Below are 17815 nucleotides of genomic sequence, written 5' to 3'. Positions count from 1 at the left end.
ATAAAGAAAAGTTTTTATCACATCTTACTAATTATTTTAAAGCACATTAACATTATCAGTTTTCCCCTTAATGTAAAATTAGTAAGAGCATATAATGACATTTAGCAGCAGATGGTTTTACATTTGTGAAAGCAGAATCAGTTTAAATCCCAGCATGAGAATATTCAGTGGCCTTCAGCTACAGATGAGGAACCTGTGGCCTTCACAATTTTGTTAAGACTACAACTCCCAGCATCTCTCACCACTGGCCATGCTGGCTAGGGCTAATGGAAACTGACATTCAACATAATCTGGAAGGCCAAAGGTTTCCCATTGCTACTTTAGGCAGAACACTCTCAGCCTCAGTCTCTTCTTGAATGCCTATAATATGTAGGTATTATTTGTCTGTCTTACAGGCTCTGTAAGCAGAGCTTACCAAGATGCTATATATAACATACATTTTGATGATTATAATGAATAAGGAATTCTATATACTAGTATGTGTTCACTATGCTACATAATTCCTTATCCCTTCTAACATCATCATTCAATACCAATAACTGCTGTCATTGCTGACCTGGCACAAAGGAAGGATGTAGCTCAGTGGTAAAGCTGTCACTTTGCATTTAGAAGGTCTCAACTGAATACTCTGCATTTTCAAGTAAGGTTCCAAAATTTCCTGTTTGAAGTCCTGGAGAGCTGCTGCCAGTCAGACCAGGCTTGCATGGTCATGGAGGGAAAAGTGGCTTATTTTCCTCCCAGCACATGCCAGTTACAAGCCACCTAAATACATGATTACCTTCACTAGTCATGGGTTCTCATGACAACCAATCAGTTTCAGCCAGGCTGAAACCCTTGGCTTGTTCCAGAGTTGCTGCATGGTTTGTGGATCATCTCAGCTAGCATCCTCAATAGGTTCAGATGTCACAATACCCCAAATCCAGTGAGGGAAATTATGTTAATCAGGTGATTCATGAACTGCATTTGCAGAGCAAGAAAATAAGATACAGTCTCTTATTTTTCCCCCTGTGATCACACAAACCTGTTTTCCATGTCAACAATACCAAGCTAGTATTGATCATTAAATCAATGATCAAAGTCAGTGACTCAGTTCACACAACTATAGCATGATTAACAAGCCATAGCAGCTTTTTAATCCCATCATGTGTGCCAGTTGGACTTCTTTGGCTCAACTTGCTAAGTCATCAAACTTAAACGGCATGGCTTGTTTGAGGGGGAAACAACCCTCAGATAACTGCTGAGGATTTCTGCCCACACTTTAAGAAGCCATGCTACCCAGGGTCTGAATGTGGCAAGTGAATGAATGATGTGAATGAGAATAACAAGGGAAATCCAGCCAGCATATACAGCCACCACTGTGATTATGCTCACTGCTTCAGTAAAAGGCAGAATCCTGTATTTCAAAGATTCTAATGTAGGACAGAAATTTTAAGCAAAGATCAACAGCAGTTTCTGGCAACACCTCCTATAAGCAGCTGCCTAATACATCTTGTATGTGTGTATGTGCCAATGATTAAGTGGTACTTTTTGCACAGCTTTTTACCCAGCTGCATACTCATGCAGTAGCTTTTCACCCAGTTGCATGTTGTGAGCAGAGTTGGCTAGAGCCGGGGGTCAGACTAGATGGCCCAGGAGACCCCTTCTGACTTGCTCTGTTTCTGGAAGATGAGTTTCCATACTCATCTTCAACTTCAAAATTCTGAAGCTTTTTTTTTTAAGCTGAAGGTCCTAGTGTGAGGGAGGGGTAGTTTTGTGTTTAGTATCAAATAAACTAGATATTAATCTTTCTGACTGATTTATATAATGCAAGTGTTTTTTCTCTAATTTTTTGTAGTTATGGAGGTACTTTTGTATTATATTGTACTGTTACTACCAAATAAAAATCTAAATTATTTTTAAAACTTCTAGAGCTTATACATGAAAATGCCAAATCTAGGCTCTGCCTAAAATCTTTTTTTAATCTCTCAAGCAAAGCAAATTACTGTACCTCTTTGCATTCTGTCTTAGAATCATGCATACAGTACTTAAAATATATCACTATATCTACTACAGGGTTTTTGTAACCAAAAAAAACACATTCAATTTTTCTTACCTGTAAAAACTTTTTAACATCAGCAATGATGTCTCTAAAGATGAGTTGGTCTTTTTGAACGTCAAACCAGCCCAACTTTGTGATCTTTGCAATTACTTGAACAAGTGCTTGGATCACAAAAGGGGTCAGTTTTGGTCGAGATGCAACATAGTTTAATATATAGTTTCCTGTAACAAAATACCAAAATATAAATAAAATTATTTTATTTTAAAATATATTACGCTTTTCTAAATCTATGAGTTGTGTCCAGTGGTTTGTCTGCAAAGGGAACACCTCTGGTGGAATGATGTACTTCTAAAATCTATGCCAAAAGGCTGAGGGCCTCTCTGAAGTAGATCTTGGGAGATGAATGAGGGAAAAGAGGAAGGGGAAGCCCACTTATGTAATGTTTTAAGACCACCCATGCAATCTTTTATACTATTTATGTGTGTATGTATTTACTTATTTTATTTCTATACTGCCTGTGGCCAAAGAAATCTGGGCAGTTTACAAGAAATATGATGAACTATGAAAAGCAGGGAATGAAATGCAAATTCTCAAGAACTGTGTAGTAATACTTTAGTAAATGGTAAAAATGCATATGCAGCTATTTAAATGCTATTATAAAGATGTAAGAACTCTAAAATCATATTTTCAGACAGTACAATTATTAGTCATTTCCGGTAGGATTTTCCACAGAAATAACATTTCAAGCCACCTACTACAGGCATACATCAAACTGTATGAATATTAATTCCCATCTCTTCTGAAACACAGTACTTCCATACTGCCTGTACAAAAACCATAGCCAAGTGGAATTACCAAGAACACAGGATCAGTTTGCCCAACCCCAATTATAGTTTGTTCTCTGTGTATTATATTGATTCCACATCTATTCCGTTTAGTGTTTCCTTGAGGGATCCTGTAGACAACTGGTTTATCACCATGTAAATTGAGTGCTGCACTGGATGGTCTACTGGCCTGATCTAGCAAGCTGTTCTTATTGCAGCTCCTCATTTATCTGCCAATCATTGTAATGACTCTTGGCAATTCCTGAGGCCTAGCACAGCATGGTGCCCAAGTTACTTGTGTCTGGTATTTTGAAGGTCAGAGAAGATTAAAGTCCCTGAATTAAACAGGAAATGTGCTCAGAAACCTCTTTTATCTTGTCATGAGTATATTTCTCCCTCTTTCCTTTCCTGCAGAATGAAATGGAACACTTTGAAAGTACAGTCCTTTATTTCAGCTAAACAGGTTTTTGTGATACAGGTTGTTTCCTGGGAAGGTTGCTCTTCAATATCATCAATTAAAGTAACATTTCCTTCCATTTGTGGGAGCAGCTCTTTTCCATGTGAAAGGTATATTCCAAACTGAGAAGCCTCCTCTTTCTTCTCCCCAAAGTCCCAACTCCAAGATTTTCAAAGTGCACACTGCTTGTGGGTCAGATGATGGGAACACCAGATATTACTTAATCAGGCCACCTGTTCGGCTTGATACTAGCTCACTGAGTTAATGGATTCATAGCCCTCCTCTTCAGACCCTCCCTGTTCTACAATAGAGCTACCTGAATCTGAGGCAGCTTAATTCTCAGCACCTGTCTGACAAATCCTGTGGTTAACCTTGACTTTTCTCTGACACATTTCTCTGACATCTCCTTTTCCATTGAGGTCACATTCCAAGTCTGAGATTTCTAAGAATAATGTGTTTTGAGAGAAATGGGCACCATCTATACCTATCTCCAGGATTCCTTGCTTTATTTTAATCAGGTCTCTACCAGCTTAGATACAAGTATATGGTAGAGTTGTCACTGCATGTCTCAATTTAAGCATGGAAGTGAAACATATTTTTTAAGAGACAAGTTCTGGGCTAAGCCAAATGGTGAGCAACATGTATCTCAACTATGTCCACTTTGAGTTTATTACTGAAATTGAAGAAACTGCACAGAAGTCTACAAACAAATGCACTGTGTGTTTCACAAAGGAACTTTGCATGACTTAAAGAGAAACTTGAATTACAAAAAGAGCCAGTTTTAAATCAAGATGCTTCACAGCTTTTTCCTAAATAGCTCAAATTAAATCAAAACTATTTTAGGCTTGCGGTTAATTGAGCAGCTAAAGCCTAATGCTGAGTTTATACTCTTTTCGGCACCAGGTCAAAGCCTTTTTATTTAATCATTATTTTAAAAATTAGTATTTTAATATTTAACAGTCACTTTTAATTTAATTTATTTTTATTGGTTATATGTTATTTATTATATTGTTATAAACTGTTTTATTGTACTTTGAGTTTAATGACTATAAGCCACCGTGAGATACTATGCATAAGGGACAGCATATAAAAGTTTTATATAAATTAATAATGCAAGATCATTTCTATCAATCTGAAAATGCACTTTTCACAACATGCATTATGCTCAGATACAGATGCCCAAGCACAAAATACACATCCACCACATTACTTATGAAGACATAGATACCCTTTCTCACCCTTGTATCAATAACCAAATACAAAGTTTCTTATGAAAAGCACAGGAAAAGCCATGCTGGATCAGGCCAGAAGCAAATCTAATCCAGCATTCTGTTTAAATAGTGGCCTACCAGATGTTCATGGGGAGCCCACATGTTGATGCCCCCTTTAGCTGGCATGCAGAGACTGAAACTATCACAATCATGACTAGCAGTCATTATCCTCTTAAACCCCCATGAAGCAATGCAAACTAATTTTTGTAACTTTGTAAGAAAACAGAAAATACCTGCTACTATCTTTATTTGACAAAATATATTTAATGAAGCTATACTTGAAAGGATATTCATTCTGAGTTAAATTCTACTGAAATCAATGCAACACTTCCAAATAAATAGTAGGAAAACACATACAACTCCCCATTGTGAAAGTATGTTGCATGTTAGTATAAAGACAGATATGTGTAGTATAAGCACCAATCATTCAGAATGTGCCTATGTTCCCAATTTCTTAAATACTCTCCTTTGTGCTCATGGAGAAAACAAGATATATGTGAAGAGATGTTCTTTGTTGCTCTATAATGTAAAGAACAGATTGAAATTCCAGGTCATAGCTCAATCTGATCGCTGATATGGCGATTGAAAATATTAGTATAAGGAAGTTAGAAATAATAAATTAAGATTCTAATATTGCTACCATTATGACTAGCCTTTTTTACTACTGGACTTATTCCAATATTTTAACTATTGGACTTATTCCAAAGACTTATTCCAAAATTGTAGGTAACAAAAAGCGATAGCAATATTGAAAGGAAAAAACAACACTTACTGATGTCCATTCTTTGCTGAATAGGTAAAGGTGTTGTTTTGCACACAAGTTTAGAGAGGCATGTTGCTGCTAGAAGCTGTGCATAGGATGTCTAGAGAAAAATACATACAATTCAAATGTCAGTAATAATTATATTTTTTAAAAATCCTTAGATATCCTCTAAAAGGATAATCTTGTAATAAGAAAAGTTCTTTGCGGTTACAATATTTAGGGGGCAGCCTTGCAGGTACCCAAGGTTGCAGAAGGCAAGGCATGGCAAGGCACTTGTTATGTATACGGAAGAGATACCATAAATTACTCTGCAAGGACACAGGAGATAGCTGCTATGAGGGGCAAGTGGCCCACACCTGGAGTCCATCGTGGGTCATCACCTCACAGGTCAACTGGCCTGGGCTGGGGAAGAATAAAGCCTGGAGCCTGGAAAGGCTTGGCATTCCATTCCAAGGGGAGGTTCTGCTTCTGCTGCCATACTCAGAATGCTGTGCTACCTTGTTTCCTGTGCCTGAGGCTGATATAGTATTTGCGTGTGTAGCTGAGACTAGGCTGGGCTTTGTTATTTTATCTCCAATGGGGCCAATAAGGCCCAGGAATTGGGGGTCTTGTGTTCTCTCCAAATCCCTTCCCCTTTTCCCCTTTTAGCTGTTTTAGTTCCCTCCACCCCCATATTTTACACTCTTAATAAAGTTATATTTTCTCCCAACGCTTGCATTTGTTGTGCTGAATCCAGTGTCTGGTTCAGGGTTCTGGGACCAAGGAATTACTAAGCAGCAGGATTTTTAGCATAGTTAGCTGCAGGAGTGGGGAATCCTGGTCAGCTTTCCACTACAAACACTAGAAAGCACTTAAGATTCACTGTGGTATAGTGGTTAGAATACTGGACTGGACTGGGGAACCACAGTTCTATTCCACACTTGGCCATGAAGCTCACCTGTGAGTCATCAGTCCCTTACTCAGCCTAGCCTACTATACATGATTGTTGTGAGGATGAAGATTGTGGAAGCTGCTTTTAAATGCCAGATTGGTGCAGAATAAAACCTCCTTTGTCCACAATTTAATAGTGGATGAGGCAGTCAATATGGCATCTAAAACCAAGACCTAGGTGAGTAAATAGGGAAGTCTCTCCCAGAAGTGCTCACCAGGGTACATGATTCAGTATCAGGGTAGACATAAGGGCCAGGGAAGAGGCATTCTCATGCTCTATAAGAATTCAATTTCTCTCTTCAGGTGCCCTGTCCATCCAACAACTAATTTGGAGTGTCTGCACCTTGTGTTGAGCTCAGTGAGACAGACTGGGAATTCTGCTGGTGTCCCACCTTCCCTGCAGCCCATCCATCTCCCTACCTGAGCAGACGGAGGTGGACTCAGATATGATGTTGGAATCCCCCAGGCTGTTGGTTCTTTGGGACTTCAACATTCAGGATGCAACTGAGGACCTCCCATTTGCAGCAGCCTAGAATTTCATGGCTGCCATGGCAACCATGGGACTGTCCCAACATGTCACTGGCCTGATATATGCGGCAGGGCATACTCTAGATTTCATTTTCTTGGTTGGATAGGAGGATGGTGCTTTGAGCACAGGGGATTTCAAGTCAGTCCCTTTGTCATGATCATATCATCTAAGATTTAGACTAACAGTGGCTTTTTGCTTCCGCAAGGGTGGGAGACCTATTAAGATGGCCCACCCTTGTAGCTAATGGATCCAGATGGTTTCCAGAGGGCTTTGGGAGATTTTCCGGCTGACGTGGCTAGTGTTCTTGTTGAAGCCCTGGTCATACTGTGGAATGCTGAAATAACCTGGGTAATTGACATTATCATTCCTAAGCACCCTCTCATGTGGAGCTCATACATCTCCGTAGTACACGCTGGAGCTGAAAATGATGAAACAACTTAGACAACAGCTTGAGTGCAGATGGAAGAAAACTTTCAGTGAATGCAACAGACACTTGGTATGTGTCTACAAGTGAGTATATTTTGAGGCAGTGAGGGTGGCAAAAAAGCAATACTTCACTGCTTCTATCCAATCTTTTCTTTGTCACCCAGTAGAACTTTTCAAGGTTGACCGGGATTTATCACATTCTGGACTCATCTTGGAACCTTCTAAGGCTGCTGCAGTTCATTCACTGGAAATTTCCAGGAAAAAAAATCTTGCATCCACTGGGATAAGCACAGCCTGATCCAGTTTTATTGGATGAGTTTCAGTTGGTACAGCTTGAGGATGTGGACAAGGTGCTTGGAAAGATTTGTGCAACCACCTCTGTACCAGATCTTTGTCCCTCCCTAGCTTATAAAAGCATGCTAGGAGAAAACAACTCACTGGGGCAGGGAGGTGAGTAATACTCCTTGCAAGAGGGAGTGGTTCCATGCTGCCTTAAAGAGGTGATGGGAAGGCCACTTCTGAAAAGGTCCTCCTTTGACCCATGAAAATCTGAATAAATTTAGGCCACTGGCAAACATATCTTTCCTGGGCAAGATTTCTAGATAGGGTGTTTGCCAAACAACTCCAGGCACTCTTGGATTAGATTGATTACCTGTACACATTTTAGTTGGGGTTCAGGTTATGGCACACAGCCTTGGTCACCCTGTGACCAAGGGAATCACCGGGGGTGGGGGAAAATCACCCTGCTGGTACTCTCAGTAGCTTCTGACATCATCAACCATAGTATCCTTCAGGGACGACTGTCTGAGTTGGGAGTGGAGGGGACTTTGTATGTCAATGGTTCTGCTCCTACTTGGAGGGCTGTCTCCACAAGGTAGTGCTTGGGGAATATTCTTTGACCCCATGGATTCTCCAGCATTGAGTTCCTTAGAGGTATGTTCTATGATCCCCCATGTGATTTAACACGAACCCACTGAGTCAAATCATCAGGAGTTTGGGTTGGGGGGTGTTGCCATCAGTATGCTGATGACACACTGCTCTATCCCTCCTTTTCATCATCAGGAGGTGCATTTGTGGATGCGCTAAACTAGTATATGGTTACAACGAGGGCTAACAAACTGAAACACAATCCAGATAAAATTGAGATGCTGTTGGTGGCTGGTTCTTCTGACCAGATGGAGGGAATCCAGTCTCCTCTAGATGGAGCTGCACTCCCTCTGAAGAAGCAGGTTCATAGCTTGGGGTACTTCTTGAGCCATCTCTGTACATTGACGCTCAGGTGGCATCAATAGTTTGGAATGCCTTCTACCAACTTCAGTTTGTGGCCCAACTATGCCCCTATCTGAACAGGGATAGCCTGGCTTCAGTAGGCTATGTTCTGGTAATCTCTAAACTGGATTATTACATGCACTCTATGTGGGGCTTCCCTTGAAGATAGTTCTGCGACTGCAGCTCATTCAGAATGCAGCAACCAGATTAATAAGTGGGATCCGCAGGTCCGAACATATAAGACCAGTTCTTGTATTGGCTGCCTATGTGCTTCTGGTCCCAATTCAAGGTACTGTTTTTAACCTACAAAGCCTTACATGGCTTAGTACCACAATACCTATGAAAGTGCCTCTCCAAACCACAATCTACTTGGACGCTATGCTCAACCTCTGGGACTTTCCTCCAAATGCCAATTCCAAGGTACAGAGAGAGGGTGGTAACAAGGGGAAGAATTTTCTCCATGGTGGCTCCCCATCTGTGGCATAACCTCCCCACTGCATCCCAGCTGGCACCAAATCTGTCATCTTTTTGGCAACACGTTATGACAGCCCTCTTTTTGAAGGCTTTTAAAGACTTGCTTGGCCACCCAGGGGCTTGAGGGGACTCACCAGATGTTTTCCACTGTCTCTCTCTTTTTCTTCCTCACCCCTCCCCATTACACCTTGTTATTGTCTGTTTTTATTATCTGTTTTAAACATTTTACTGTTTTCCTGATCTTATTATATATTTACTGCATTTTTAAAATCTGTTTTTATGGACTGTATAAACCACCCAGATAGCTTCAGGTGTGAGGCAGTTAAAGACAGACAGACAGACAGACAGACGGACAGACAGACAAGGAGGATCATACGTATTGCTTGAGCTTCTTGGAAGAAAAAGCAGCGTATATATGTAACTAATATATATGCAATTGCATCTAGTTGCAGTTGCTTCACAGATTGTAAAAACTTTTTTGTCTCAATTCCAAAATGAAAGCAGGCATCAAAACAATCCTCTGTATATGGAATCTTTTAAGACTGAGAAAGCAGAAATGTGAAGGAAGATGCCACAGAACTCCAAGCTTAGTGAAACATTGGTTTGGACCCATGTTCATTCATTCTGCATTATGGCGAAGAATATGCTGTTTTGTCATATCTCTTGGTAACAGCAACACTACCTTCAGATCAGATAGGCAACTTGTGGGCCTTCAGATGTCTTGGTCTGCAACTCTCATCTTCGCTAGCCGGCCAGTGGTGAAGATTCAGGGGTTGTGTGTCAAAATGTCTGGAGGGCCTCAAGTTGTCCAACGCTGCTTTAAAACCTATTGCAGCCTTCATACTGCAGAAGTATGGCTCTTCCCACAAGAAGCTCTGATGCACATCATGGAAGCATGAACTTCACAGAGGCTTCTGGTACTCACATACCCAAAGTTCTTATATGCCCAGGAGAGATGGGGAGCATAGGCACCACAGATGTCAATACTGAGCACTAGAGCACAGAAGTCTCTGGCCAAGTCTTAACCCAGTCCTTTTCCCAAATTTTAATGCCTTCATTGCTGGACTAACTGAATGTCCAAAAAATGTCTGAAATGGGCTTAGTTTCACCATACCCAGAGAATCAAGATGCAAATCCATATGCTGAAGACTGAAAATAATTCCATCAAACAACCAACACAGTAAAGGGGACAAAGTTCCATAGATGCATGAGGGTCTTCCCATATCCAGAAGCAAGAAGAGAAATTCTCAGTTTTAACACAGATTTAACCTCCTGGATCACAGAACTCAGTAATATACTTCATATCCTGAATGATTTTATCCATTTATCCAACTCACATCTTTTTTCACTTGTGAGATACTAAAACGTTACCATGTAAAGTAGTAAAGAGATTTAACCTGTCAGGTATACACAAAGATGACACATTTGAGTTGTTCTCCTAAAGTAGCAATGCTTGTGTTAGCTTTACCAGAATTGGTTTGTTTTTCATGTGTCATTTGAAAACCTGAGAGCAAAACAAGCCATACAGTCAGAAGAAAAAAGATCTTGCCCTATGATTATGCTGAATCTATTAGGATTATTTCCAGTCTAAGAAAATTCACTGTCTATCATTACAATCTTGAGAGCGATTTATGAAAAACAATGTAGAGTAAAGGAGAAAACTGTCAAATCTGTTTTGATAATGAATCCAGTCCTGGAAACTGGTATGTGAACAGATATAATTAATGCATATTTAGATTATGAAGTTTCAAGCACTTACTGTTCCTTGTTCCAGTAAAAGTTGGCATTGGCTGAGACATTCAGGACTGTTAATAAGCTCCAAAAGCACCTTTTCTGCTTGTATTCGCTGTGCTAAATCTGTCCCCTCATAAAGCTGTTTGCAAAGGACTTCTAACTCTGCCAAGCTCTGTTGGGGCAAAAAAAATTAAAACAGAATCAGACATATATCCCTTCCCTAATTCCTCATACTTCTACTTAAGTCAAGCACTGATGCACAGCAGAAAGAAAAGCAGTTCACGTCTGAATTGATGAAATATTTGTAAGCTATTAGAGAAGGACCAGAAACTGTTTACCCAATTCCTCCCAACATACCTCATTATAATTAATTTCATTTCTATACCACCTCACAGATGAAGCACTCTGTGCAGTTTGCAAAAAAGTGAACGAAACAATAAAATGCAATTATCATAAATAAAAAGCATTAAAATAAATCTAAAATAGCTATACCATACAGTAAAACTGACCCTGTAAAGGAAAATTAAAAATCACCTGGGAAGGGTAATTCGCTCAAACCCCTGAGTAGCTGAAAACATCTTTAAAGACACTGGCCTAAAGGGTTATCTTAACCTGGCACTGAAAAAATGACAAGGTTGACACTAGAGGGGCCACACTAGGGAGGTTATTCCACAGGTGGAGGGCCATTATAGAAAAAGCCCTCTTCCTTTTTGTTTTTCGCCTCTGAGACTCCCTTGGAGGTGGCACTCAAAGGAAGGCAGCAGAGGTTGAGTGTAGTGTCTGAGTAGATCATGTTTGAGAGAGGAGCTCCAACAGCTATTGTGGTCCCAACCTGTGTAAGGCTTTATACGTTAAAACCAGCACCTTGGACTGGGTCCAGAAGCATACAAGCAGCCAATGCAAGTGGGCAAGAACCAATGTTATATGTTCAGACCCACAGGTTCCAGTTATTGTTCTGGCTGCTGCATTCTGCACAAGTAGCAGTTTATGAACCATCTCCAAGGGCAGCCTCACATAGAGTGCCCCAGTTAATAAATTCATTCATTCATCACACAGAAGAAATACCCCAACACTGAACTGAACTTGTACCAAAAAACACTATTTGTCAGCTCCAAAACAGCTGTGCTATGCTCCAGCAATCACAATCTAAAACAATGCATTTTTAGCTAAGAAAACAGGAAAGCTGGCAAAGTTAAGAGTAAGAATAAACATTTTCAGTGTCGTGTTTGATCTTTGCCATTTACTTCATATTTGCCAGGCAAGAATGAAAATTTCACTTTCACTTTTCCTCTTGTTTAAATCAAGCTATCATTGTTAGCTAGCTTGGAAAGAACCACAGGATACTTTTTACCCGCATTCCTGCATTAAGCTTGATTCATTCCTCCCCTAGCTACACAGGTTAACAATAAGAATAGAAGCAAAAATAAATTTTGTCCACACAATGACTACCTCCCCATTAATCAGTAAGGATTACTGGGTCACTCTGGGGCATTAAGGTACAATGAATGAAATGGATGTAATCTGGTTAAATACACTTCAAATGATCTGTAAAGTGTTTGCTGAGCTGCTCCTAACCAAATACTAAGTATCTTTTATTTCCTTTTCTGAACATAGTGCTTGTGGAGGCACAGTTATTAACTGAGTATTAGCAGGACAATTATCATTATCAGAATTTAATTATCATAACAGATAAAAATTCAAGGTACTTATCGCTCTTCCAATCCCTATTCTCATTTCAACATACCCTAGTAGAACTGTGTGATTAGTTTAGCTGCCTTGAGGCAGCTAAACTAGGCCTATCCTTCTGGGATTTGCTTATCAGCGAATACTAACCATTATAACTAAATGGAACCTCCTGTGTTGAGACAACTACTTCTATGGACTTCATGCCCTGAATGAGAACTTGGAGAGGCACCTGGCTGGCTAGATGGACCCTATGGTCTGATTCACCATGTCTATCTTTATGTTCTTTTAAGCAGAAGGTGAAAAAGAAAATTCTTCTTTAATAACCTATGTGAATATATTAACTGAAATACGCTTACTGAATATGTTACATATTTTACTTGTGTAATCACCATTATATTAAAAAACTGTGTAGGGCCCCAGTAGGACTACCTCCTTCCATATGAATGGCATATAATTGGAGCATCATTTGAGGCCCTGTTTCATGTCCCACTACCTAGAGAGGCTAAGTTGGTGGGCACCCAAGAAGAGGGTCTTTTTGGTAGCAGAAAACTGATGATGAAACTCAAAAAGAGTGCTTGGTTCCATCAGGCTCTGAATGCCGTATAATGTTTTATCACTCTTTAGTTTCAACGTTAAACTAAATGTCACTCTTATTAGTGCATGAATTTTTGCCTTCTACAGCTTCTACACATTGCCTCACTCTCTGGGTAAACAGAGAGTACCCTTTGTAAATCTATTAAATAGCTAACACAAATATTATTCAAAAAACGCGTAATCAATCAAAAGGGTTTTTCACTAAATCCCTTCCTATATCCTGCAAACCTAGATAGGCATCAACTTTATGTCCCTGCTGTAACGCCTTACTGTTTTTACCAGCACACTGGCACTGCAAAAATGAACTTAATTTGGATCAGAATCCAGTAGGGGGAAAATAATGAGGGTGCTTTTCAATTCAGCCATTCCCAAAATAACATACAAAATAATTCATAATATTTACCATATATATGTGGCAGCATAAAAACATGTTAAGTGCTGCTCTTCTAGGAAAATAAAGAGTGGAGATCCAGCAGGGTTTCCTTTGGTAGTTCCATAAAGCACAACTTACAATTGAGAAGGAAGTCTATACAGTCTCCCACAGCAGTAGACCCCAGTATCACTGTACACAGCTCAGTACTCAGAGGTGAGGTTACACAGGAAAGAACTTCTGCCAAATATCACATATATCAACTGTTTAAGAGATGTAGGAGAAAATCCAATCATAAGCCTCCAAACCTGAAGAATTACAGTCATCCTATGCACAGTGGGAGAAGCAATGGAAGTGCTCTTTGTCTCCCTGTCCCTCCCATCCTGCAACCAGATGAACCACTTTGGATGGGGAGGGAAGGAAGCTGGCACAGAACCCTTGCTGCTGTGGGTTCCTCCCACTTCCCTCAGAACCACCTTCGCCCCTTCTCCAAGGTCACTCATACAACCTCAGGGAAGCAGCCAGCAAGGCCCTTTTCATATCTGTTGGGGGAGAGGGAAATCTAAGCAGCCACAAAGTACTCTGTTAAAGGTTAAAACAACTAAGATTGGTTTGAACACAAAGTGGAAGCTAGCAGAACTTTGCTGCACATTATGTGCTCTGTAAGTATGAATTCTGAAGCTTCATCTGGTCCAGAAGATAGTGGCTCGCATTAATATGGGCCACTACCTTCTGGACCAGATGGAAGTTTCAGAATTGTTTTTCAAGAGCAGTTCCATATAGATTACTTTACAGAAGCCTAACCAACGATTTATTTATTTACTTTCTATAATGCCCAACAGCCAAAGTTCTCTGGGTGGCTCACAAAAGCATATTTAAAAACAATATAAAATATACCCATTAAAACATCATAAAAGTTAGCAATACAAAATTTAAAACCAAATTAAAAAGGGAAAAAAATCGTGTGTTAAAAAGACCCAATTAAATTCTGTCAAACAACCAGCATAACCCAGTTACAAATGAAATGCTCTGCAGTAGAGGACAGTTGTTACCTGGTGCCAAAAAAACAGTAAAGTTGGTGCCAGGCAGGCTGCAGTGGGGAGTATGTACCACAACGCGGGGAGGGGGGGACCACTTGAAAACATTCTTCTCCTTGTTGCCACCATCCAAGCCTCCCTTGGAGGTGGCAATTGGAGTAAGTCCCCAGAAACTGATAGTAGTATTCAGGTAGATAGAGGTCAGGAAAGATGTTCCATAAGGTAGCATGGTCCCAAGCCATGTAGGTCAAACCTAGCATCCTGAACTGAGCTTATAGACAGCCAGTGCAAGTGGGCCAGCTTTAGTGTTATATGATCACACCATCAAATCCCTGTTATCAATCTGGCAGCTGCATTTTGCATAAGCTGCAGCTTCTGAACAATCTTCAAGGGTAGCCCCATATACAGTGCATCATAGTAGTTCAGTTCAGTTCAGTTCAGTTCAGTTCAGTTCAGTTTAGAGATTACCAGAGCATAGGGCACTGATAGCAGGCTACCTCTGTCCAGATAGGGCTAAGCTACCAGCCAAAGCTAGTAGAAGGCACTCTGAGACACTGAAACCATGTGAGCCTCAAGTGACAAAGATGGATCAAGAAGCATTCCCAAGCTACGAACCTGCTCCTTCAAGGAGAGTGCAACCCCATCTAGAAGAGGCTGGATTTCCTCCATCAAGTGAGAAGAACCACCCACCAACAGCATCTCAGTTTGTTAGCCTTCAACCAGCCCATTGTCATGGCCAAGCACAGAATTGGCACAACTATAGCCTCACCTGCTGAAGGCAAAAAGGAGAGACAGATGACAGTGCTCTCCAAAACTCCGGATGACCTCACCCAGTAGTTTCATGGAGATGTTAAATAACATGGAGGACAAAACTGACCCCTGAGGAACACCATACTGGAGGATCCAAGAGGCAAGGCAATATTCCCCAAATCATGGCAAGTTCTACACTCACACAATACTTGTCATCTTGAATGGGGTGCAGCTGACATACTGTCCAAAAGTGAAGGAATGCCTCTTTCTTGGCCAACTGAATACCCTAGATTGACACCATAACCATGAGCATTCCCAAGATGCAAACCGTGCATTTAAGAGAAGTGCAATTCTGTCCAAGACAAACGGATCAACTGCTTCCTGGGTTCCAGAAGTGACTCCCATCTTATAAGAAATGAGTTTCAGTTTATTTCACATTAATCGCTCATGACCCATAACTCCCTGGTATACCAACATAAAATATAGGTTCTGAGATATGGGATAAGATACCCTAAGATACTGTTAGGCCAACCATTTATGCAAATCATTTTTTATTCAATGCTAGTAGATATTGACCCATCTATAACAAATGAGCCTTCATCAGCTACCAACACTTATCTCCTATCTCCTTCATACCCAATGTATAAAATCAGACTGAGAGTGTGCCCTGCCATGTGCGGCAGGCTAATGGTGGGGTGAAGCTGCTTGTAAAATTATATGGGCGAGAGGATGCCAGAGCAAGTTATCTAGTGCATCTGTAGTTCACTGTCCCAGGCTGTGGGAAAACCTGAATAGGCAAGTACAAATCTACAAGAGAGTCACTGGATTCCACTGGGGGGGAAGAGGGTGGGGAGGCAGAGAGCTTTAGTTTTGCTATTAGCAGTCAAACTCTTGGTGGTCATCTGATGATCTCCTGCAAAAATCCAATAATCTACCAATAAATCCTTAGTATACCTACCCCCTACTTTAGAAACTCACATACAAAAGACAATGTCTAGGTTTGGTTTTCTCTTTTAACAATTTCAATAGCTCTTGATTTCCTTCAGGTATACACTTCTGTCTAAATCCCTAGTTCATCAACATATAAATCAAGTATTTGTCCTTTTTTTCATTCCTTTCACAGATGCACACACAAAATGCTTTTGAGTTACTTACACTACCATGTAATTTTCTGAGCAGATTGTCTGAGCATTTCTTAAAAGAGAGGAAGTTAATCCATGCATTCATTTGTGATCTGTGTATGTAATGCATGAACTACAAATCCACGTATACTATGAAGAACACACTTATGAAACTGCAAAAATAAATGCATTGTGACTGTTTTATGGAAGTAGCTTTATGTAGAAAACAAGGAGTTGAAACAAACAATTCTTACAGAGGAATGTACAAGCAGCCACAATATCCACAGCACAAAATCCTAACTCTCCCCACCTGCCACCCAAACTCACCACTTTCTCTCATCACCTTTATATATATTTCCATTCTCTGCAGAATATTCCACCTGGCACTGCATGAATGCATGGCAAATATTCCCTTGCCTTAGAAAGCTTTTTTCTGTAGTAAGTAATAACAACAGAAATAATTTACAAATGGAAAGCAGTTTTCAAATCATCTTTCCCTTGAACCTCTGGACCACCTTTCCCATCCAAGGTAACATTATCCCCACCTACTCCACCCTATAGAGCAGGCTTTCCAAACCTACCACTCTCCAGATGTGCTAGTCTACAACTCCCATAATTAACAGGCAGCATGAGAATTACGGGAGTTGTAGTAGCACACATATGGAGGGCGCTCGGTTGGGGAACACTGCCCTATAAGGACTCTACCAATTCTCCTTGCAAGCACCACTGCTTCAAACCTCAAATTCTCGGCTGCAGCCCACCTTTTCTTTCAAGACTCCGAAATGATATGGGTTCACTTACTCCTCTCCCCACCCTCAAGCCTTGCTCGACGAGGGGCCCCAAAGAAGACACCCCCGTCTTCCTTGCAACATCCAACTTTCCGTGGGGAAGGCGGAAAGGGATCTCTACAGCTTCTTGCCCCATCTCTCTACAGCTCCCCAAACGTTCTCCGCCCGTGAGGATGCGCTACCGTCCTCCAACGCCGCCTCGCCCCCCTGCCTCCACCTCCGCCTCCTCCTCCAGCCTCCCCCGCACTGGATCAACGGCCGGCCTGCCCCTCCCCAGGATTCAGCCATCTTCCCTACTCCACCCCCGTCACAACCCGCCAACGGCCAAGCTCGGGGTACAGCGCCTCGCCGTCGCCTCTTCCGTGCACACGGACTGACCAACCTGGCCGCTCAGCGCCATCTTCCTCGGCGGGAGGGCGACGCCGAGAGGAGCGGGGAGGGGGCGGAGGCTGCGGTGCCGAGGCGGGCGTGGCCGGGGCCAGGGGCGGGGCGCGCGGGGGCGGCGGCAGAGCCGAGTCCCTGAGGTGCCAGGGAACGATTCGGGCGGGAACGTGCTGCATGGAAAGAGCCGGACTTTCCTGGTTGCTCTTCGTTGGCTTTTCCGCCGTCGTTCTTTGTTTTGAATAAAGCCTTCCGGGAACACTAGTATGATGATGATTAGCATCATTATTAAATACAGTGACACCTTCGTCTCACATCACTTTAAGGACGTCTTTACTACATTAGCAGCCCTACTGAAACACCCACCAACAAG

General features: G+C 41.3%; 1 protein-coding gene across 7 annotated transcripts in view; it reads right to left on the bottom strand.

Moving 5' to 3' along the window:
- LOC123030367 (ran-binding protein 17-like) overlaps positions 1 to 17815 on the bottom strand; it is a 163422-nt gene that overhangs the window by 129996 nt on the left and 15611 nt on the right. For 6 of the 7 annotated variants that reach the window (XM_044444228.1, XM_044444231.1, XM_044444229.1 and 3 more), the window contains 3 exons: positions 10741 to 10887; positions 5363 to 5453; positions 2093 to 2259 (listed from right to left, as the gene is read on the bottom strand). In XM_044444228.1, coding sequence (XP_044300163.1) covers positions 2093 to 2259; positions 5363 to 5453; positions 10741 to 10887 — 405 coding nt within the window. Of the gene's footprint in view, positions 1 to 2092; positions 2260 to 5362; positions 5454 to 10740; positions 10888 to 17443; positions 17485 to 17815 lie in introns of those variants that run through there. The other variant, XM_044444235.1, reaches the window with a different exon arrangement.

The sequence above is a fragment of the Varanus komodoensis genome, unplaced genomic scaffold, assembly GCF_004798865.1.
Source record: "Varanus komodoensis strain SLA01 unplaced genomic scaffold, ASM479886v1 scaffold44_3, whole genome shotgun sequence".
NCBI classification, from domain to species: domain Eukaryota; kingdom Metazoa; phylum Chordata; class Lepidosauria; order Squamata; family Varanidae; genus Varanus; species Varanus komodoensis.
The sequence above is the reverse complement of the archived record's forward strand: the minus strand, read 5'-3'. Positions and strand labels throughout refer to the sequence as shown.